General features: G+C 52.1%; 1 protein-coding gene across 3 annotated transcripts; it reads right to left on the bottom strand.

Moving 5' to 3' along the window:
- Nucleotides 1-734: 734 nt before the first annotated feature.
- Nucleotides 735-21,537, bottom strand: TMPRSS3 (transmembrane serine protease 3). 3 transcript variants are annotated; one of them, XM_060009774.1, is made up of 14 exons: nt 20,575-20,730; nt 20,016-20,154; nt 14,998-15,108; nt 14,018-14,134; nt 13,508-13,631; nt 10,640-10,765; nt 9,369-9,412; nt 8,707-8,872; nt 7,788-7,957; nt 5,608-5,703; nt 5,392-5,394; nt 4,356-4,498; nt 3,588-3,740; nt 735-752 (listed from the first exon to the last, which is right to left on the bottom strand). In XM_060009774.1, exons 1-14 carry the CDS (start codon nt 20,575-20,577, stop codon nt 735-737), a joined length of 1,413 nt encoding a protein of 470 aa, XP_059865757.1. In that variant the 5' UTR covers nt 20,578-20,730. The 3 variants fall into 3 exon arrangements, with proteins under 3 accessions (XP_059865757.1, XP_059865755.1, XP_069396718.1); XM_060009772.1 differs by lacking the exons at nt 5,392-5,394; nt 20,575-20,730 and adding an exon at nt 21,511-21,537; XM_069540617.1 differs by lacking the exon at nt 20,575-20,730 and having other exon boundaries at nt 20,016-20,109.
- Between the last annotated feature and the right edge of the window lie 2,126 nt (nt 21,538-23,663).

Genomic DNA, 23,663 nt, shown 5'->3' with positions numbered 1-23,663 from the left:
GTGGCTTTGACTTAGTACTTTCTTTTCTTACTCTGCTTCTGAGCACTGGGATGTAATAGCAGATGATTCTGATCTGCCGAGAAACCTGTTCTAACAGAAAATTCTGTTAGGATACAAAACCCACGATGGATACAGAAGAGATCAAATTAATTGAGCCTCTTGAATTAAGCATATACGAGCAGTCAGGATTCATTCAGACAAGCTCGGAGGGATGAATGCATAAGAAAGGGGACATCCTCTGGAAGCAAGGGACAATGATACCTCAAGCACCAAAGGCTACAAAAAATACCAGAAGTAAACCTCAAACTATAATCTTACGTTCCCACATGTCAAAGGAGATCCTGGTAGAAAATTGGGTAAGTTCTGGTGCCCGGATAAAAAGGCGCAGACAGCTGAATCTGCACTGACCGCGCTCCTGCAGGTCCAGGCTGCCGTGTCTTTGTCGAGGGGCTAAGGTGTGGATCGCTTTGCAGGGGAGGAAACCAGATGGACAAGGAAACTGTAGCACTTTGGAGGCATTCCTGCTTCTGTTCTTAGTGGAGATCAGAAAGGAGGTTCGGGGTCATTTCAGTCCAATGCCCCTCTGGCTTGTTAGAGGTGACAGAAGAAAATTGCCCTAGATGTAGAGGAACGAAAAGATGCTCCTTCTTTTGGCTCTGCTGTTAGAATCCATGGAAGGACAGGGATGTCTCCATCTTGGCCGGAACTCAAGGTGGTAACCTGCCTCTTTCTCTTCAAGTTTTCAGGTCCCTCTAGAAATGAAAACACAGGTATTATCTCTTTCAGCGCTTCAAGCCATCTCTCTAATATTAAGATGGAGTGAGCACCTGACTGTACCCTGAGTGGAGCGTCAGCTGTTCACGACTGATGGGGACAAAGTTGGCCTCTGCTCCGTGTGGATTCCAGGTAAGTGTGAAATAGTTCCCCTTCCCTGTGCCACACCTCCTACCTGCCACACCCCCGCCGTCTCTGTCATCAACCTGAGACTATTCCATCGTTTCCAGCTCTTAGTATCAGTGTTCCTGTGTCTCTCTTTGAGTTGCAACAATTTCGTTTTAAGCATCCAGCAGAGAGAGAAAACTACTGGATGAAAATGAAGCTGATGTAACAAGGTTTAGCATCAGTTAAAAAATGGGGTGATTCCCCTCGAGGTGTGAGAGCTATTGGAAGGCCCTCACATCAAGGTTCAAAAGAAACAACTAAAAATGCAGGCCTGGGGCTTCCCTGCTGGCGCAGTGGTTGAGAGGCCGCCTGGCGATGCAGGGGACACGGGTTCGTGCCCCGGTCCAGGAAGATCCCCAGCGGCTGGGCCCATGAGCCATGGCCGCTGAGCCTGCGCGTCCGGAGCCTGTGCTCCGCAGCGGGAGAGGCCACAACAGTGAGAGGCCTGCGTACCACAAAAAATAAAAAATAAATAAAAATGCAGGCCCGCTGGAAAACTCTCATGGGAGGGAAGCCTCTTCTGGGTCGTCCCAGAGACGTCTGAAGAGAGGCATCACTCACACAGGCCTTCGGATGCCAGAGGCTGCCGTGGCTGAGCTGCTCTCCCAGGCCTCAGGGGAGCCGTCCACCTACATCCAGAAGAACCTGCTTCTCGAGCTCTGGGAGGAAGAAGCGTCCTTTCTAAAATCCCCCCACGTCCTCAGAGTGTGCCCCGGAGACCCCTGCCTCAGAATCGCCAGGGCGTCCGATCAGACCCTCTGGACCCTCAGCGCTAGCGGGCAGCCAGGAGGAGTGCTCTGCGGCCCCGCTTGGAGGTCCACCACTGAGCTTTGCGGGGTGGGGGGCTGGGCTCACGGAGCTGGTTAGACTCACGCCCTGCCCTTGTTAGCCTCGGCGGGGGCCTTCTGTGGGTCCCCTCACCTCTAGTATGGGAATGGTCCTAGGGCCCCACAGCCAGGGCGGTGCTGGGGGGAAATGGGCTGAGAGGTCAGGACCCCTCTGTCCGAACCTCCCAGACTGATTTTGGAACCTGGTCCTCCCCGCCAGCTCAGGACTGGGCCGGACTTCTTCAACCTACCCCAGCAGCAAGCCTGGTCCCACGGACCCTCTGAGCCTGGGGGCAGCGTCGTGGAGCTGCACCTCCGAGGCTCCCTGGGCGAATGCGGAGGGTCCTCCATTCCCTGTGCCCATGTGATGCCCCACCCCCCCGGCCCACATGACCCTCACCTCTCTCTATCCTGCTCACGGGCTGTCTGCAGCCACGGCAGCAAGGAGGCTGCTCTTTCAAACGTCTGTTTTCTGAGGGGGTGAGGGATTGGGGCTGAATTGGGGGCTGAAGAGCATTGCACAGTCCTCAGCGCTGGGCCAGGCGGTCAGCTAACAGCAAAATGCGCCCCAGCAGAAGTCCCCGGCAGGCCTGTCTCCTAGCCTTGCCCTGCAATGGGCTGGCACTATATGCCTGCAGAGGACACACAGCTAGACGACAGCAGGGCTGGAATTCCAGCCAGGCCCGGTCCTGGGGCCTCAGCCCTGCTCGTAACTCCTGATTTAAGGCAAATATTCCAGGAGGAAGAAGTGGAAATTAACACCAAGGCACTTGAGGAGTTTGGTCCTTCTTAGCCAAATGCTTTAAATTAAAAGGAGCATTTTAAAGGTCTTGATCTACCAGGACAGAAAGCAGATTACTGGTCACTGGAGGCCGGGGGACAGGGAACAGGGAGCGACTGCTTAATGAAGACTTATTTCCAGAAAATGAAAATATTCCGAAACTAGGTAGAGACGGCAGCAGCCCAACATCGTGAATGGGCAACATGCCCCCAGATTTTCACTTTAGAATGGTCAGTTTCACTCTGTGTAAAGTTTGCCTCAAAAAAACCCAACGAAAACAACAACAACAAAATACACCAAAAAAAAAAAAAAAGTTCTTTGAAATTGGTCCAAGGCCTGACGTGGGACTCAGAGCCGGTGATCAGGTCCGCAAACATCTGCTGCGCGCCCGTGGGGTGGAAGACCGGGCTGTCCCAGCTCTCGCTCCCTAGGTGGGTGTCTCTCCCTGTCTTCTAAGCCATTGCGCTGGGGCCTGGAGTAGGCTGGGGCATTCCTTGTCCCTGGGCGTCCCATTCTTCCTCCCGCCATCACCAGGGCTCCCCCTGCCAGCCCTGGTCCTGCCAAGCCAGCCTCACTGACCCATCTCCCTCCTCCAGCACCACCCCCGACCGCCCACAGGGAGGCCCCCCCAAAGCACAGAACCGCCCAGACCCCTCCTGATTGGAGACTCTCCATCCCCCACCTGTCTCCACACCCACACGTGCCCACCTGGCTGGTTCCCGTCCCCCAGGGCTCTTCCTCGGCTGCCCCTCCTCCTTTCCCCAGTTGGTGGAAGCACGTTTCCTTCACGTCCCAGCAACACTCGCCCTGTGTGTGCCCACCCGCCACGCCCACCCCGCCAGGGCCTCGTCTGTGGGATTAGCCCTGCTCAGTCTAACGCCCAGAAGCACGAAGTCACTGCTTGACAAATCGATAACTGATTGGTCACTTCCTGGCTCCGGACAGCAGGACTGGGGTCCCACGGAAGGGATGCCAGAGGTGGACTGACTGACGGGCACCAGCACGAGATTCCAGGGCAGGGGCGGCGCTGCACCCACCTCCATCTGCTCGTGAATCCAGTCCAGGAAGGCGGTGATGCGGGTGTAGACTCCGGGCTTGTTCGCCGCGGCACAGCCAATGCCGAAGCTTGTGGCTCCCACCAACTTCCACACCCTCCTCTCTTGACACACCAGGGGCCCCCCGCTGTCTCCCTGGATGACAAGGAAAGAGCAAAGGGCACACAACAGGCACTGCCATGGTGTGTCCCTTGTCCTGGTGGCAGGATCCCCCCCTTCATTCTATCACACAATACAGCACGAAGATGGCTCTGCATTCACCCCCCCAGTCCTTCTGGAACTGACTTGTACCCCTAATAGTGGCGTCCTTATCCTTTGGGGACGGTCCCCCTCCAGCCGTCTCCCTGCCAGATCTCGGTACCCTGAACCCACGAAGGTCAAGGCAGCTGGGGAAACAGAGGGATGCTCCAGAGGGAGGGTCTGTCTGGCCAGGGGCTTCGGCTGGACCAGGCAGTGCTGGAGTCTCGCCCACTGTAGCTTTGCAGACTGGATTCCCTGGTTCCCACCTGCCCTCTGCCCCTTTGGTCCCTCTGCAAACTCCGAGACCCTTCCCACTGCCCAGCACCCAGGCAGAGGGGAGCACTGGGTAAACACTGATATCCTGAGCAAACTTCTTCCCACGCCCTGTAAATTTGCTTTTCAGTCAGTCACAGGGACATGCTGGTGGTGGCCTCTCCCGCAGGCTGGGTTGCCACAGCAGAGCAGAGCCTTGCTCGCAGCGTGGCCCCCAGGGGTCACCAGGGCCCCTACCTGGCAGCTGTCCACACCGCCTTTCAGGTAGCCAGCACAGACCATGGAGGGGGAGATGATGCCACCGTACACGTCCCTGTGGTTGCAGATCTTGTTGGAGATCAGAGGCACAGCCGCATGGTTGAGGACCGGGGAGGCATCGCCTGGGTCAGAGCAGGGGGGGGGTTCGTGTGGTGCGGGGGGCCCCCACCAGGAACTCAGGGGGCCTGCATGCAGGTGGGGAAGCCTGGAGGTGGATGGCCTTAGAGCTCTGCCCCCTGGGGAGTGGGCTGGGGGACCCCGCTGCTTCATGTCAGGGCCACTCACTTCCCTAAGGTCACCAATGTGGGAGGACGGGGGGCAAATGTAGCCAACAGGGCCCCCCCACCTGCCCCGCCAGAACCTGTCCTGGGCCAAGCACTTGACCTACACCAGTCTGTTTAGTTCCCAGAATAACCCAGATGACAGCAGCAGGGAAACTGAGGCACGCGAAGGTCCCACTCACAGCTTTGGGGTGGAACCTGGGGGTGGTCAGCAGAAACCTGTACTCCCAAAGGCATCCACATCCCAACCCCTGGAACCAGGGACCGTGTCACCTTCTAAAAGGGACTTTGCAGATGTGATAAGACCTTGAGATGGGGACACGATGCCGGGCTCTCTGGGTGGACCTTAAGTGTAATCTAATCACAAGGGTCCTTCAAAGGGTCAGAGAAGGAGATGTGATGATAGGAGAAGCGGAGGTCAGAGGGGAGAGAGATTGGAAGATGCTGTGCTGCTGGCTTGAAGGTGGAGGTGAGGGCAGAAGCAAGAGTTGCAGGGGCCCTAGAGGCTGGAACACGTGGGAACGGATCCTCCCCCAGAGCCTCTGGGAGGATCACAGCCCTCCCGACACACTGATTTATGACTTCCGATCCCCGTAACTGTAAGGTAATACACGTGCATTGCTTTAGGCCAGTAAATTTGGGGTCATTTGTTACAGCAGCGACAAGAAACGAACACATCTGTGGTGGGTCAGCCTCGCCACCCACCCGAACAGATCGACACACTCTAACTTCACCTGCTTGTAAACCGTGACCTTCACGTATTACAGGCTCACCACAGGGCACGCCCGCCTCCCATTCCTCTCATGTCTCAGTGGCCGGCTGGGGGTCTGCGCTACACCCCAACCGGGACACATGGGTGGGGACATTACACTGGGAGCCTGGGGAGCAGGCCCAGAGCCCTCTCGGTTCTAGGCACCCTGGACTCAGAATCTTGATTTCAGAACACTGACCTCCATCCTCTGTGGCCCCCCAGCCTGACGTCCAGCACATCTTCCCATCAGGAAAGTGCTCTTCGGAGTTGGGCAGACAGACTGGCTGGATCATCTCTGTTTGGAGAGGAAACAAGAGCTTTCAAGCCTGTGGCAGCTGTGGTCTGAGAAAACCGTCTTCTCAGTGCCTACCGCTCTGGCAGCTCAAGCCAGCTCCCAGAGAAAGGCCAGGTCCCTGGTCGTTTGGAAGCTATTTGCTCAGAGTAGGGACCCCTCGCCCACCAGAGCCCTGAAACTTTAAAACAACCCGAGACCGTGGCAACATGAGGGAGTCTAGACCAGGGCTCAGCATATTTTCTATAAAAAGCCAGATAGGGCTTCCCTGGTGGCCCAGTGGTTGAGAGGCCGCCTGCTGACGCAGGGGATGCGGGTTCGTGCCCCGGTCTGGGAAGATCCCACATGCCGCGGAGCAGCTGGGCCCGTGAGCCATGGCCGCTGGGCCTGCGCGTCCGGAGCCTGTGCTCCGCAACGGGAGAGGCCACAGCAGTGAGAGGCCCGCATACCGCAAAAAAAACAAAAAAAGAGAAAAAAAGCCAAATACTTTATATTTTAGGCTTGGCAGGCCACGTGGTCTCTGTTTCAACCCTCACCTCTGCCACAGTAGCATGAAAGCAGCCACGGGCCGTGGTGAACAAATGGGCCAGGCCGTGGGTCGATAAAACTTTATTTACAAAAGTAGGCAAAGGGTCAGATTCAGCCCATGGGCCGTAGCCTGCCTGCTCTTGTTCTAGACCACGGGCACGCTGCTTCATGGACCAACAGTGTGTGAATATTCCCATCCCTCCCGACATATCTGGAGGCGACGAGCCTGCCTGTCCACGTGGGCTGTGTCACGTAAGCCCTCCACCAAAGACTGTCACGGGGCCTTCGTGTGCCCGCATCCTGGGACACGCTAAGCTTCCGGGGCAGCTAGAGGAGAGGTAGAAGGGGGAAGGGCACTCACTCTAATTTTTGTCAAAGTGCAAGTGTTGGCACCTCAGTTCTTTATAACCAAGGGTCATTAATCATAATTAACAAACCAACACCACCTTTACAATTTCTCTTTGTTTCTCTAGAAATATTTGTTTCCGAGTGTGATACGTAGAGAATTCTGTGTGCTGTGTGATAAACACACTGTTGATTCTGCCAGGTCCAACCTGCTGCTGGTCCTGAGCCAGGATCCTGCTCCGACAAGGGGCCTTGTTTACTATACTCTGCTGCTCTCTGAGCTGCCCTAGTCCTTGGGAAGCAGGAGGGGGCTTTCACTTATTTAGGAGTAAGCTCATATGCTTTGCTGCGTCTGCAACACCTCGGAAAGTTCTGTCCTGTGTGGCTTTTCTGGTGTTTTTGAAACCTCCGGGAGTCAGGACTTGACGTTTCTGTGGAGAAACAGAGCCTCTGAACTCAGCAGCTGGTTGGGAGAGAACGTTTCTGAGTATTTCCAGGAGCTGGAGATTCCCAGTGTCTTCTGACTTGGAAAGAAAGGGCTGCGGGGAAGATCCCACCACAAGCAGCTGGCTGGCCTGGGAGGCCCTCTCTTTCTCAGCCAAGATTGAGACACCAGGCAGATGGGTGGGGACCTCACCACAATAAACACGACACAAGAAAAAGCTCTTTGTTCGCACGTGCCTGAGACCCCCTTCTACCACCCACAGGCACCGGGTGGTCTGGCCTGGGGAAGTCCCTTTAATCTCCAGGTGGTACCAGCAGAAAGGAAGTAGCACAAGTGAGGGCCCCCGTGGCCCCAGCCAAACCAAGTTGACCAAAGTAGAACCACACAGGCTCTGAAGTCAAATAATCATCAGAACCACAGCCCACAGAAGCAGGCCAGGACCTGCAGAGTGAACCTGAACAGGGTGACCGTCTGCTAACATTGAAGATGTACGTCTCCTTACGAGGTACGTCTCCTTAAGATGTACGTCTCCTAACACGATGGTCCAAATGACCAGAATGTGACTGAAGATTTCTTATCATACCAAGAAGGGGGAAAATCACAACTTTAATACAAAGAGACGGTCAACTGAGGCCAACGCGGGAAGGAATCCCGTATTGGAATTATCTGGCAGAGTTTGTAAGGCAGCCTTCATCACCATGCTTCAACAAGCAATTCAAATTCTCTTGAAACAAAGGATAGCAACAAAATGACAGAGACCCAGACGTACCGTTGAAAGTGACAGGCCCGGCCAGCTTCATGAGGGCGATGTCATTGCCCAACCTCTTTGGCTTGTACTTGCTGTGGTAGATGATTTTTTCCACCAGATGGGAGGGGGCTGGACTGTCCAGCAGAGAAACGAGGCCCACCTGGATGGTCCATGACTTGGGGAGGTAGAGACTAAAATGAGAAAGCCCCAAGCACGTTAACCCACGGACCCCTCAGGTGTCCCGACAGCCGGTGCCAAGGAGATGTCAGCAGACGTCCCCCCCACCGAGCCCTGCAGAAGCACAGACCCACCCTATGCATTTCCTAGACAGGCCTTGCTCTTTGCACCTCTGGGCATTTGAGAAGTGAGCTGAACTTTGCTCCCTGTGAGAGTCCATCAGGGTCTGTTCTCCATCAGAAACCGAAGTAGAGGGAGGTGGAAATAACGGGGACAATTGCCCCTGTGTTTGGAAGTATCTTCTGTGGTTTTCTTCCAAGCCACCCCCCTGGAGAGAGACTCAAGGAGGGGTGGCTCTGGGGACACCCCTGCCTACCCTGCACCCTCCCTCTCCCTTTCAGCCACAGCATGGTCCACTGTGATGAGCTACGGGGAGGCCTAGGGCCTTTACGTTGCTGGGTTCCCTCCCGCGAGAGCTTCCTTCCTCTTCCTTCTCTCTTTTCTGTAAGAGCTGCGGGCCAGAGATCCTTAACATGAGCCCGGGGTCACCAGTCTCACCCAGCTGATGGAGCTGGATCCACAGTGAAGAAGGAAGGTGCCCCGCCCCGGGGACATTACTTTGTGACCATCCGGTCTGTCTTCCTGCTTTCTGGACCTGCCCTGCTGTCGACCACCCAAATCAGCCCTGTCCCAACATGGCCCGGACTGGGATGGGGGTCTGCAGAAGATGAGGACCCCCCGCAAGGAGGTCAGGAGAACTCACTCATAAACACAGTGGGCAGCAGTGACGATCCACACGGGGGTGATGACGGACCCTCCGCACAGGTGGTAGCCCTGGAACTGCAGGCTGGCCTGCCAGGGCCACTGAGCCAGCAAGGACACGTTGCCACCCACGATGCGCGGGCTGGAGCCCGTCCTCAGACCGCAGACTGCAGAGCGAGAGGGAGGGGCAGGGGTGGGAGCTTTGGCAGGAGCACAGGGTGAGGGATGGGGGGGGCAGGTCCCCTGCGGCGTGGGACAAGCAGGGTGCTGTAGGGGTGCAGTGGGGAAAGCCCGTCAGGACACAGCGCCAGGTACGGCGCCCCCTTGCCAGGAGCACAGGGTGCCTGCCCAGGCTGGGGGCGGGCACTAAGCAGCCCGTGCACACTTTTCTGGCAGGAGGGGTGGGGAAGAGAAGGTGACAGAGAGTCAGGCGATTGGAGCCACCACGGAAGGACAGGACATCGTGCGCCGTGGTCCTGTCTGCTGCTGAGAAGTCGCCCAGGGCTCTCTTCACCAACCTGGCAGATGGGGGTCACAGAGTTCCCACCTGGCCCCTGGGAGGAAGGGACTGCCAACAGAGCAGTCCAAGGAGCAGGGAGGGGGGACAGGAGCCTGTGAGCCAGGGCTTCCTTCCGTTTCTCTCTGCGTTTCTGTAACTCTCACCTGAGCACTTCAAGGTAACCACGTAACCCGAGGTGCATCCCTCCCTAAAGTGGAAAAAGAATGCGTTTAATGATAAATACCCGAGGCCTGTGAACTGAACACTTTTTTTTTTTACTTAAATCTTGAGGTAAAAGAAAAATAAACTTTACTCCCTTGCTCTTGAATACAGATTATAATTTTAGTCTATTAAAAAAAACCCACGAGAGTGAGGTCACACAATGCATTATAAAACACGTGACTACAGTGAGGTATGGTGTGCGTGACCGGGTGTTGAGTATTTCTAGGCTTTGTATAGCTAACGATAAGAAATGTATAATGAGCTATATTATATAAATATACACTGGTGTCATTTGCATGTCAGTTTTGTGGCTCTCCTGCCACAAAGTCCTTGCAGCCTGGGACACATGCATGTCAGAGAAGACCTCCCCCCACCCCCAGAGCTGAGATGTGATTGCCCGGGAAATGACACACGCTGTCCCTTGCGTGGGTGGGTGCTCATGTTACAATCCAGCCTGGGATCCCTTTGTAGATCCCTTTGTAGATTTCCTGCCTTTAGAGCCCCAGTCCTGTCACATGATCATGCAAGAAAAAGCTAGTGTCACCAGACTGAGGTTTTAGGACCCAAGAGATGAGCTGTCCCTGAAGATTTCACGTGGGTTCAGGAGCGACTGTCAATTGCACAATAGGCTGACAGGCAGGTGTTTCCTGGAGCAGAGAACACACTCCTCTTGGGGTTTGGTCCAATAAGTCAGGAAGAGCACATGGAACGTGGGTTCAGAAAGCCTGACGTACCTCTGTGCACCAGACAGGTGACCCCTGTAAGCTTCAGGTACCTGACTGTCACTTAAGGATACCTCGTTTTACCTTCCTTATGACTTCTTTGGGGAAACATGTAATACAAATGGTGAACATTAAAGTATTTTGTAAATAAAGAAGGATACGTTTCTTTCTTAATTTCTTTCTTTCTAATATTTTTTCTCCTCCCTCCCTCCCCCCTTTCCCCTAACACATCAGCAGCGCCCACCGTGTGCACGGTGCAATGCTGCATTTACGACACGCGCATCACGGGACCCCTTTACCATCCTTCCTCCCTCTGTCTGTTGGGCTGTATTTGCCTGGCTTGGGATTAAGTTCTTGTACCCCAGCCTGGTGCGTCCACCCTTCTAACCAAAGTGGCCAAACCCGCACCTGGCACTTGGAGAACACAACCTCATGCACAAGTCCAGCGGATGAGTGGACATAAGTGGACACAGCACCACCTGGCCGCTTACCTCACGTACACCGACTGGTGTAAAGTGGTCACTTTGTCATCTGACAAGAGGTGATTGATGGAAACGAACTCCTCTCGGAACTGCTCCTCCAGTGAATCCACTCTGATGGTGTCCGAACTCACATAGCTGCAAGCACAATGGAAACACAGACCTGATGTGTGGAATTCACTCTGTAGCAAATCTACCTGGGCTCAAGTCACAAGGATACAGGTATCATACTGGGAGGGGAGTCATTTTGCAGCCCCAAACCGTAAATGGCTTCCTTCTGCCAACTTAGCAAGGTATTCCAGACCTGGAAGAGTCTGGGGCGACCCTCTCCCCACAGCCCATCCACCCACCATGGGCTCCAGCCACATGCGAGGGAGGACCACTTCCTGACGTAGCTGGGGGGACACTCCCTGATGCATTGAGCTGAACTGACCTTTGCTTGGCCTGAAGCGAGCCTCAGAGGGAACAGAACACAGAATTGGGTGGAGTGTTTTCAGGTGAGCACCGAAGTGGGGATGCTGAGCGCCCCAGGTACGATAGGCTGGGGGGGGGGGGATGAAAGACTTTCCCAGGCTGCCCAGAGCTGGCAGGGTTCCCGTTACAGACAGATGAGCACGTAGACGGAGAGATTCGGGGGCACCAGGACAAGTCAGTGTTTAAAGGGTCAGGAAACAGGTCTGGAGAATGATGGAAAAGAGGGAATAATATTTTTCAAATCAGTCATCCAAAGAGTTATGAGATGGGAGGTCGTGGAATGAACAAAAGACAGAGTCGCTGGCTTGCTTCGCTCACGAACTCACCAGCTTTTCAAGCATGATTTCATCAGGTGATTGTAAACGCTGGGGGGCGGCGCGGGCAGCGTACGTGGTGTACAAAGTGCAGCCAGGTTTGAGTTTTGAGAAAAATGTAATCTAGGCAGCAGCAATGACCCTTCCAGCCTCCCCAGGTATTGCTCAACCCGCTGATACGTCAGGCACCAGATGAAAGAGCCGGATGTTACCGAGATGGAGATCCTGATACAGGTGGACTGGGCCACCAGTGGGGCGGTGAGGGTGAGGCAAAGGGACCCCAAAGGCTGCACCTGGAGCCCCATAAATTGTCAAAGTCTCAGTGGTAACAACAACCATGACCACAGACTCTTACAGGGCGTCCCTGCGGTCCAGGCCGGCTTCAAAGCCCCAAGATCACTTGACCCTCACAGCGACCCTTTAAAGCTGGTATTATTATTCGCCTTGTTTTTGAGGCCTCAGTCATGTGATGGGGCTGCAGGTGTGCTGGGATTTGGACCCAGGCAATCTGAGTTGCCAGTCCATCTTTTATTCTTTATCACAGACCTCTGACACAGGATGCTATAGAGCAGAGGGGATCAAAGGAGGGCTTTCAAGAGAGAAATAGGAAGACTAAACAAGAAAGGATACAGAAGCAAATCTTAGAACTGAAGAAACAGGGAAGAACAGAGCAAGTTCAGAGGGAAGAAAATGGACAGTGTTGACAGACTGTCAATGGACAGACCGGAAAATTGCATACTCCAGACTTGCCCTGAGATGGAACAAGGAAGGAGCCTCTCCGCAGACGGCTGGGGTGCAGAGACGCCTGAGCACTGCCGGGAAGGGTTGGGAGAAGGAGAGAGGGGCTGCTGGGTCCTTCTGCAGGACAGAGGGGAGGCCAAGGATTCAGGGCGGGGAGGTGGTCCAGGAGGGAGAAGCAGGGGAGGCAGATGGGAAGAAGAAGGGACGCCCCCTAGTAAGTCCAAGGAACTACCTCCTATGGAGCAGAAATGCCCAAGGGAAGCTTTCAGCTGTGCGCCGTGGTGGTGGGGTTTGTGTGTGTGTCTGTGTAATTGGCGTGTGTGTGATGTGACGTGTGCGCATGGTGTGTGTGGCGTGTGTGTGTTTGTGGTGTGTGATGTGGGCTGCGTGTGTGTGGTGTGTAAACGTCCTCCTTGCCTATGAGGGGTCAAGTCTACATAAGTCCTGAAGGCAATTGTGTGGGTGTTTTGCTGTTGTCGTTGGGCTTGAAGTGCAGCTGATTTCTGAATCCAGGTTGTCTCGGGTGAGAAAGAGGCACATGTCAGGGATACGGGCTGGAGGGTGGGTGTCGCTGGCTTTGGAGGAAAGAGTTGAGAATGTGATGCCTTAGATTTGCAAGTCAGGGCTCCCTGCTCAGAGCGTGGAGGTTTCAACACCCGTTTCCTTGGGCGCCAACAGGGTTGCCCACTTCCTGAGGAGAGTGTGGGTACTCAGAGCCTGCTGGTTTTGAACTCCAAGAATCCGGCACAAAGAGGAGCAGAAGCGCAGTCCTGGGCACCCGAGGAAGACAGCAGCTACCGGGGGCCCGAAGGAGGGGCCAGGGGAGGGACGGGGCCGCATCAGGGCCAAAATGTGTCGCCCCAGTGCAAAAAGTCACATAAGGAACGCAGAACGTTGAAACATGGAGAGTCCACGGCAATAGTTCTTTCTTCTACCTGTTTCTTTCTTCCACCTGTTGCTAATCAACTGTTTTGAATAACTGGACATTCACTAAATTGCTGACTTTTCGAACTTGGCTCCCTGGGGCTCCTTGGGAAGTGGGACCAAGCTGGGTGGTGTCGGGAAGCTGCCCAAAAGCTGTGGCCTGAGGAACTGGGGGCTCTGAAGCTATTGAATGTTTGCATCTAGGGTCCTGGCCTGAGACGCCCCCAAACACGCTAGGTCCCGAGTGACCTTGAGCAAGTAACTTAGCATGTTGGGACCTTGGCTTGCGCACCTGTGATGTCAGGCATCGCGGGGTTGCCATGGGGATGTCCAGGTGCCTTGTGCGTGCTCAGCTAAACGGCAGCTGTCTGCCCTCATCGTGATCACTGCTCATGTCCTGCCCACTGCTGGACACTCTCTGAATTACCTTGGAAACCCCAGCTGGGCACAGGCGACAGTAGCGTGGTGACTCTTCCAGTCCTCAGAGCACATGGTCCTCCAGGTGGCAGCCGTGAACACCTGGAGTGCGGCGTTCTGACCGCTCACGCGGACTGACCAATGCACAGGAAGACAGGTCGTTAGTGGCCTGAGGAGCCCTGAGACCCGGCAGAATTTCTCTGCAGCCAGCCTAGACCCTCCCGTGCTGAGTCTGACCTGCCCCTGGTCAGTGCCCCACCCACGCAGGGCGGCCACAGTTCTTATCGTCTGTACCCCTGAGCTCTCTTGGAGTTCTCTTCTGCTTGCTTACCAACCCAATTTTAGCTCCATGTAAGGACCCTCCCTTAATACCCAGCCCAGGGTCTCCTGGGCTGAATGCCAGTTGGATCCCATGACTTAACAAAGGCATTGCCTTGGACCCATGTCTCAGATGGGGAAGGTCAGGGTCGGGTTGTACTGACGTCCTCCTGCTTCTGCTTCTGAAAAGGCATGACCTTACCACATCGGTACTCATCTTCCCCGTCTTTGCAGTCGGACACTCCGTCGCATCTAGCCGTCAGCTCAATACACTTAAAAGACGACCGACACCTGTACTTCCCGGAGCAGTCAAAGTGGACTGAGGAAAGGAGGGAGGGGGTCGGGGAAGGGCTGCTTCAGTGCACAGCACTGACAACCGTGCACCTGCCACGCGGCCTTGAGCTTGCCCAAGCGTCATGAAGGCTGCATTGAAACGGCACCACTGCCAGCAGCCTGTTTCCCTCAGCCCAGTTTCTGTTCCAGATTCCAGCGGGTGGGGCAGCTGCACCCCACCGTGTCTCCCTAAGTGACCTCAGGCCACAACTCAAGATGAATTTTAGACTCCGGTGGCTCAAGGTCCAGAGAGAAAGTGCATGGCTGTGGCCGACTGGCTAAGCCGGCTGAGCAAGGAGACTTGAGAGAGGACCCCTGGCCCCCACTCTACCTCCTGCCTTCTCTGACCCTGGGCGAGAAGTGAGGGCACTGTGGACCCCAAAGCCGAGCACGTGGAGAGTTAAACTGATCTGAGATCCGCCTATTTGAAGAGTAAATGCGAAATTGTTCCCTATCAGGGACCATTCAAATGACTCTCTTTCTCAAAAACCACTTGCACCTTATTTGCAACCCAGCTTGGCCTGGCATGAATGGCCTCCTTGTCTCCTCCACCCGCTCCCACCCTCTCCTGCCTGTGGGTTCAGTTTCATCAGCTGCCTTTGGCCACTGTTAACTGGGCAGAGGCTCCTTGGTGACGAAACCTCCACCACAGCCAAAGGCCCCGCTGGGGCCCTGGTCGGCTTCACGATCCTGCCGGCAAATAAAGCTCAAATCAGCAAACCCAGAGGGTGTTTGCCTTAGTAATTAGGGCTGTGTGGCGGGCCCGGGTTGGTGTGAGGGGGGAGCCCGTGAAAGTCTAAACGCCTGAACAGGTATTTGAGAACCTACTAAATAATGGATGGTACTCACTGCCCAGACCAATGGCCAGCGCTAATATCAGTGCAATTATCCCGATGACAATGATGGGAAAGAACTTCAGTGGCAGCAGAGACAGGAACTGGGCAGCCACCGCGTCGGCATCTAGAAACCAAAAAGCGGGGAGAGCAAAAGGCCACGGAACAGCGAATCTGAATGAAATAAAACAAAATTTAGCTCTTCATCTCCCCTGCCCTCAGTGCAGAGAATGTTCCAGCCCAAAGGGAGTTGACTTCGAGAAATGGCCGCCTACCCAGGGGCACGTTCTCTAAAAGTTGAGCCCCAAGCTCCCCAACACCAGCCCAGCTCCATCCGTCCTCGGTTAGGGGACGGTGTGATGGGTTGAATTGTGTCCCCCAAGAGACATGTTTATGTTCAAACCCTCAGAACCCAGAATATCATCTTATTTGGAAATAGAGTCTTTACAGAGGTGATCAAGTTAAATCAAGGTCATTAATGTGGGCCTTAATCTAAAATGACTGGTGTCCTGATAAACAGGGGAAATTCAGACACAGAGACAGACACACACAGAGGGAAGATGATGTGAAGAGACAGGGGCAGAAGGCCGTGTGAAGAGGAAGACAGAGATGGGGGTGATACATCTATAAGCCAGGGAACCCATGATTTATCAGCAAACCCCAACATCTAAGGTGAGGCAAGGAAGGATTTCCCCTGCAGGTGTCAGAGGGAGCAAGTCCTTGCGGTCACCTTAGTTTCAGACTTCTAGCCTCCAGAGATAATAGATTTCTCCTGTTTTAGGCCACCGAGTTTATGATGTTTTGGTGGCCCTAGGAAACTAATACGGAGGGGAGGTAGAACCCCAACTCCCAAGGATGTTTTCCTACAGAGGAAGGCAACATGTAAAACCCAAGCAGGGTGCTTTCAGGAGAGAGACAGCTGGGATCTCTGAGAGGGTCACCAGATGATGTGCGGGTCATTCTCCACCAGTCCTGGGCATAGACACTGAGGGCCTTTATTCCAGACCATCTCTTGGAGGATGCTGGCAGAGCAAACAGCTTAGAAGATAGAGATGGTGTCCTTCTCCGGAGCAAGGGACAGGTTATTATTTACATCTGGCTTAGTAAATACCACCTCTTCCTTTGGGACAAAGCTTGTGCAGGTCTGTTTGAAGCCCATTATAAAAGATGTGGATTCCCTCAGCTCAGGGCTCCTCAGCTGTGGTGCAGACCCACTGCGTGTACAGTGTGCACCTGGGCCACTCCACGTTGCTGCTGAGGGACGTGGTGGGCAAGCGTGACCTACTCAAACAGGATGCTCGTGCCACCTGTGCTGTGCGTACACGTGTCTGACGGAAGGGCTGTGTCTTCTGCCAGCATCCGTGGGACTGGGGCAGGCTGACTTGTTAGCTTGCAAGTAGGGTAAAGCCCCAGACCCTTCCCAGTTCTTGCCTATAGAACAAGGCTGATTTGGTAGAAAAGAAGATGTGAAGAGCTTAAGATACCCAAAAGTGCAAGCCTCTCTGGACAACAGGAGGATATCCACTGCAACGTTTACTCTCAGGAGAACAGGCCATTTCATGCAAATTATCTCATCAATCCTGAAAATACATCTATGCTGAAGTTGTCCTCTCTTATAATTAGGAAGGTTAGAATGTAGGGAGGGGAGGAAGCTTCCCAGGCCTCACATGACGACACAGGACGGAGACTGCCTTGGCCTGTTTTCCTGCTCTTGGAGATGTTGGGCCGAGAGTCTCCCATGGAAGAGCCAAAAAGAGGCTCCCTGTCTGTCTTTAGAAACCCACAATTTCATCCTCTGGCTATAAAGACTGCGATTATAAAATGGTCAGTACCCTTCCCGGTTGCCCAAAACAGAAGTGAATTAGAAAACAAAAAGGGAAAAAAGAAAGCGATGAAATGGGAGAAAAAGGAGAAAAGAGTAAACAAGGAAAAAGCAGGAGCAGAAAGGGAAGAATGGGGGGATAGGAGATGCACATCAGACTCTGTGCCGTGAGTGTGGAGCGGGGCAGAGGGACCACCCGCACGGTCCTTGTTTAGCCTTGGATGCAGGAGCGGGCGGCTTGTTCCAGGGTGTGCTCTCAGCACCTAGAACGGCACTAGCCATTCCACGGTCCTCAGTAAATGTTAGTAGATTGAAGGAATGGATGGATGGATGGATGGATGGATGGATGGATGGATGGATGGATGGTTGGTTGGTTTGGGGATGGTTTCGGGATAATGAACGTGGTTTTATCTCAAGGCCAGAGACCAGTTCCTTTCAGGATGACCCATTTAGAGTCAGCAAAGCAGACCCCTCCCCTCCACCTCCCCCGCCTCCGGAAGCCTGCCCCAATCAGTCACTCTCCCTACTGAGATGCCAGCTCTCCAGTCACACTTTAAAACTCAGCAGGAACCCCAGAATGACTTCTCATCATTCTAGCTGTTCTGTATCTAAGAGTGAGGTTTAGGAAGTGAGCCCCAGTTGTAGATCCAGAGCGTCCTGCAGTTATAGCGCCTCCTGCAGTCACAGCGCCTTTGTATCCGCTCACATTTGCCACTTTACGGCTCCTCGGCCGCGTGCCCTGTGGTCCCACTGTGGTCCCCCTCCTCCTTGCCCTGTCTTTGAGGTCATGCTTGGAATAAAAAGCAAAAGGTATAGCATCTCTTCAAAGGAGGAACGCAAATGATAAACAAGCATTTGGAAACGAAAAACACACCACAAATTAGACACAATTACATATCACCTTTGCAATGTATTATTACTACTACTACTATTTCCACTGCAGTCCAAAGTGAAAGGAAATGGATCTCCGCTTAACAGTCAATAAGAGTATAAATTGTGTCAACTTTTTGACAGTCAAATTGGAAATATGTACCAAAAAGCTAAAAAATGGATAGAATTTTTGACCTATCAATTCCACTTCTAGGAATTTATCCTAAAAAGTCATCATAGATGTACACAAATCTCTATGTAAAGGACACACTTAAAGGAGCGACCTTGAAAATATTGATGCACGGACAGATGGAGACAGCCTAAGTGACCAACAAAAGGGAGGTGGTGAAATAACAAATGGCATAGAAATATCTAAAACGATAAGAGGACAGGGGTCGGCAACGTGTTTCTGTGAAGGACCCGATCATAAATGTCTTAAACTTTATGGGCCATAAGTGGTCCCGTCACAACTTCTCAACTCTGCAGCTATGGCCTGAAAGCAGCCAGACAAGATGTGAATAAATGGATATGTCTGTGTTCCAATAAAACTTTATTTATAAAAACAGACAGCGGGCCAGATTCGGTCCAGGGGCCATAGTTTGCCAAGCCTTAAAGGCTATTTAATTATTTAATGTCATGGAAAGATGAACATAATATTTTTAAGTTAAAAAAAATAAGCTTCAAAATCATACAAAGAGTACAGGCAGACCTCGTTTTATCACGCTTTGCTGATATTGCAGTTTTCATAAATTGAAGCTTTGTAGCAACACTGTGTAGTCAGGTAAAGGCTAGCATTTTTTAGCGATGAAGTTAATTGTTTAAGTTAAAACGTAATTTTTTAATTAGGGTATGTACATTGTTTGGGGGCATAAGGCTACTGCACGCTGAATAGACTATGCTATCGAATAAACTTGACTTTTTGTACGTATGGGGAAACTAAAAAATTAGTGTGACTCATTTTATTGCAATATTTGCTTATTGCAGTGGTCTGGAACCAAACCCAAAATATCTCTGGGGTCTACCTTCATATTTCACTTCCAAAGAGAAATACAGATATGTTGATAGGAAAAAGGCAAGAAATAAATTATAAAGTGCTAATAGGTTTATCTCTGAGTAAGAGTAAAATTGTGGTTCATCTTAAAAAAACTTTGATTAACTGTATTTTCTAATTTTCTCTCATAAACAATGTATTGGTTTATTTAAAAAGAAAAGTTTAAAAAAGTTTTTATTCCTTCCCATGACTAGGAATTAATCATGAAGAAATGATCAAAACTTAGCAGAAAAGAATATGTATAGTGCTATCATGTTATGATTTATATTATAAAATATTAGAAACAATTATATGTCAAATGATGACCCAAATGGCTACGTAAATTACACACCTACCTGATCCTATAAAAAAGGGCATTTAGAAAACCAAAAAGCACATGGAAGAACGCCTGTCTGCACCTGCACTGCCTGTGAGTGTATACTTATGGTCAAGGACATGGAGAGAATAAAGAAAATGTAAAAACTAGCTAAGTTTGGGTGCTTAGGTAACTGCAGGATGTTTTTTCTTCATTTCCACTGATGCTAATTTTTGAAAAGCATTTGTAAGTTGTGTATATTTTCCCTTACTTGAAACCTCTTCTCCCACCTCCCATCAGTCCACATCCTCTGTCCAGGTGGTTTAAAAGGAATCATTAGTGCGGCCCCCATGCCATGCTTTCTGGAACCCTAGCCAGGGGCCCCAGATGTCCCTCTGCCCAGCCCCTGGGCTCAGCCTTCCCGACTGCAGCCAGGACCAGGGAGCCACAGCTTCCTGTGACAAGTCCTGATAGGGTCTTTGCCAGAAAGATCCTATCCAGGCACGAAGGAGTCTGCCATTTCTCCGAGCATTTATGACCCATTTCCAAAACCAACTTTCCTTCCTTCAGTTGCTAGGAGCAACTCCGTCACCTGCTGTTGAATTTTAATCTAGGTATCTGATACCGTGAGGGCAACCGGCTTATTTTAAGTTTTCTGGAAGGGCTGGTGACCACTGATTGTCAGGAATTCCTGGAGGGCTCAGAGATTTCCTGGCCAGGATCTGACCCCTAACTCCCAGGGGCAGTGGGAGCCTGGATTTCTGAAAACCTCCATCCAGAGAATACCAACACCTGTCTCCAGGGAGTTCGCAAGAGGCTAACCAAAGTGACGGCCCCCCTAATGCCCCTTCTCTCCAGGATTCTGCAAACACGAGGAAGCGGCCTGTGGGTGTGAGGGCTCCTGGGGAGATATTTCTCCAGGGGAACACTCAGCCACATCCATCATCTATATGGGGGAGGGGAAGCGGGGCAGAAATGATACCTGGTGCCACCTACCTGGTGTAACAGGACTTATTTTCAAATCGTCAAGGCCGAAAAGCGATCTGAAGGAGAAGGGGGCTTCGGCAGCAGGTGGGTCATTTTCCCCCATGGTGACTATTTCAGGACCTCGGAGACCAGGCTCTACCTCCACCTCCTTCGCAGGAAAGAACAGAGAGCGTTTGCGTCCCTATTTATAGTTTTAGCATCAAACGAATCTTTGTCGTGTGAAATCTTTGAAGTCTGACAATCCACATAAAGAGCTTTCAGTGCCGATAAATCGAAACTATTTGTCCAGGGAGAACGCATTTTTTTTTTCTGAGCCACAGCAGATAACGCAGAAACGTCTAGAGTGAGCGAAACTACGAATGTAATTCTGCCAAACGTATGACTTTCCCATTATTTGTTCAACCAATCTTCAAATCAATTGAACAGCATGTCTCTAGAGATATGCCCTTTTACCATTTAGAAGTTAGTTACCATTATTTTTCAGAAGATAAATTACTTTCAAACCCTTTCCTTCTCTGTTTTGTCCCACTTAAACTTGACCCTTTGCCCGTGCAGGTGATACACCTACCATACTATAAGAAGTCTGGATACTCACATCATGTCCGTGCCCCCAAAATGCAGATAGCACCAAGGAAGGGACGCTCACCCCCAGTATTCGGAGCTTCCCGTAAACACAACCTTTTCCTGGCTCGCACAGGCTTGACCTAATTAAGGATGAAAGTATCCTCGCCCTCTGGGTGCCCAGTCCCCCCCCCTTACCTCGCAAAGGGAGGAGTGGCTGGGGACTGCGGGCTCGCCCAAAAGCTACACGGGGGATCTGTTTCCTCCAAGAGAATTCCACCTATCGTGATGCCGGACAGGTCAGAAGCCTTTGGAAGTCATTTCCAATAACTCAAAAGAGGGGCAGAGGGAGCAAAGAAACAGTCCAAATGTTCCCGACTGAATTCCGGCTCACTCTCCGAGGAATCAGGCGAGAGCACCCCAGGAAGTTGCTTCTGCAACGTGCTAACGCCTAGACTTGCCAACAGCCATATAAACATGGATACTTAGATCACCCATTGTTATTTTCTCTCCATTTACTTGTAATGTTTGAAATTCAAAAGGGAACTATTAAGCCACTTAAAACAAACTCTGTCTTCATGCTGTTTCACGTGGTCATGGGGAAATCTAAGCAAGAGTCATGCGCTAAAAATGTTTATTTCATTTCCATTGCGAGAGTAGCTTCGACGAATAGCTTAGGAAACTAATAATTCACATTCAGCAGCTTCTACCTTGATTCTTGCTCGTAACTGCAGCTGACCGTCAGCCTGTGGCAAATTCCACAGCCTGGCTTTAGAACGAGAATAAGAATCAACAGCAAAAGGCTTTCTGAAACGGGGAACCTAGGTAAGGGAGTCCCTTCCCAGCAGGTCATGGTTGGGGGGTTTCACATCCAGAAATGTTGAGAAGTCATCTTTTAGAAGCGGCTTCTCTCCCCTGCACCTGCCCCACCCCCACCCCCCACTCCACTCACCATTTCTGGAGCCGCCATCATTAAAAGCAGAAATAATTTCCTTTCTCATTATAAAAGCAAGCGTGATGGTGAGCAGGCTGCCAACAGGAGAGTCCAACCGGGAAATATTTCCACCGAGGCACTCAGCCTTGTCGACTCAATCATCACGCAAATGGCTTGATCACGGGCCCCTGGGTAACCCTACCTGGCAGTGACTATCAAGTAGCCACTGGTGGTTGACTGCAGAGACCAGAGAGGGGAAAATGTGGCTTGCCTTTAATTAGTTAAGTAAGGTAAGCAAACCTTTTCAGAAACTTCTCATAAGAGAGGCTTTGGGACACAGGCACTCCTTTTATTTAAAAGAACAGGCAGGTCCTGCCCGCTGCTGAGCAAGGTCACCCAGCAGGGCAGGGAAACTCTTTGGTGGGGCTTTCGAGCCCCCTGTGTGCCCGACCTCAGGTTTAGACTTGCAGCGCTCTGCAGACAAAGGACAGGGGACCCGCAGCCAGCACTCTACAGAGACACCCTGCCCGCTCCACTCTGCAGAGTCCTCTGCGTCCCAAGAGGCTTCTGCACACAATACGGCTTAGAGATGTGTTATCAGGAAAGCACAGAGCCCTGCTGCTGTGGGCAGGGGACTAGGAAGCCCTTTGGAAGGCCAGGGTGAATGTGAGCTAGATGAGAGTCGTGCATTCACTGATTCAGCAAACATTGATGGGCCGTCTGCCATGAGCCAGCCATCTAGACTCAGAGCAGGTGGCAGAGGGGACAAAGCACTCACCTGTGGTCTCAGGTGATGACAAACAGTAGGAAGAGATGAGGCCAGGAGAGGTTTAGATAATGATGGGACGGTGTGGTGGAGGAAGGCCTCCGGGAAGGAAGTGATGTGTTCGTAGAGCCCTTGATGATGTGGCAAAGTGGGTCTTGTGAGCCTGATACTAACCAGGACTCTTGGCCTCCTTAACCAAGAGAAATTGATAAGAGGCCAGACAAGAAATTCAGGCAAGGCTGTATCGGGGCTCCTGTGGCCACAGGAAGGAGCAAAAGCAAGTAACACGTTCCCTTGATCGCTCCCCGAGGGGGGTTGAGCTGTTTCTTACATGGGGTGAGGGGAGGGGTGTGTCCAGGGGTCAGGCCAGAGGGTGGCTCAGGTGGTCTGCCCACCCTTTTGGTGGTGTTGAGTGCAGGGGGCATGCGCAGTGCCTTGCTTTTGCTCCCAGCTCTTCAGAAGTGGCAGTTGGGGTTTTGTTTTGTTTTTTTTTGGTCTTTTTGTATTTTTTGAATCTTGTTGTCCAGAATTTGTCCTAACTGTGCATGCATGAAGTTATCTTTAATTCTTTATAGTTTCTTTGCATTTTGTTTCTCTAGGAGACGTTTGTCCAGGTGCAAGCACTGCAGCAAAGGATCCCAGGTCCCAGCCTGTCTCCAGCTAAGAGGGGAGCTTGCTCCAAGCATGGGACCATCAATGCCAAAGGCCCAGTGGAGAGGATGAGTTAGGAGTGTTGGAGAAACTCAGGAAAGCCTATGTGCCTGGAGTGGCCAAAGGGCAGAGCTTGGAGAGCCCGGGCTCCTGGAAGGACTCTGGTTTGGCATCCACGTGAGGGAAAGGGTGGAGGAGCTGATGTGGTAGATCCCCGGGTGTGGTGGGGATCGACCTGTGTGCACCAAGCATAGGGGCAGGTTTGTGTGTACAGAGGACCAGTACGAGGTTACTGAAACCCTGGGCCACCACGACTGCAACCAGGGTGCTGGTGGTGCAGGTGGAGATCAAGGGCAGGGTTTGGGATCGATTTTGAAGGTCGCATTGGTGGGATTTGTCAACGGCAACAGTAGCCAAAGAACTATATTCAGCCAATCGTGAATTACTTCAGTCTTGTTCTCCCACCTCCGAGCACCTGCTCACATATCTCTCAGTGTCTTTTGCATTTAACACCAGGTATCCCTCAAGCCCATACATCCCTTCTTTACATCTGTCCTAACTACCCTCCCCAGTCCCTGAAGAAGCATTTGCTCTCAAAGACAGCAACAGGAAACTTAGAACTTAATTCTTTCTTTGCTTTTACCTGAGTGTCATAGCTGGCGCTCCCAAGTGTGGTACAGCTCTCGAAGGACAGAGTCTAGAATGTACTCTTTGGGTGTCCAGCCCAATGGTGAGTGTATGATGG

This window comes from Delphinus delphis, chromosome 4, assembly GCF_949987515.2.
Source record: "Delphinus delphis chromosome 4, mDelDel1.2, whole genome shotgun sequence".
NCBI classification, from domain to species: domain Eukaryota; kingdom Metazoa; phylum Chordata; class Mammalia; order Artiodactyla; family Delphinidae; genus Delphinus; species Delphinus delphis.
This window is presented reverse-complemented; position numbering and strand designations above follow the sequence as displayed.

What these genes read in the sequence shown, in the direction of transcription:
- TMPRSS3 (XM_060009772.1), bottom strand. Translation starts at nt 21,537, where the DNA reads ATGGCGGCTCCAGAAATGGTGAGTGGA. An exon ending in CACCAGTCGGTGTACGTGAG is followed by an intron (nt 9,413 to 10,639) that starts GTAAGCGGCCAG and finishes TTTCCACTTTAG; the next exon opens with GGAGGGATGCACCTCGGGTT. An exon ending in GGTTACCTTGAAGTGCTCAG is followed by an intron (nt 8,873 to 9,368) that starts GTGAGAGTTACA and finishes CTCGCTCTGCAG; the next exon opens with TCTGCGGTCTGAGGACGGGC.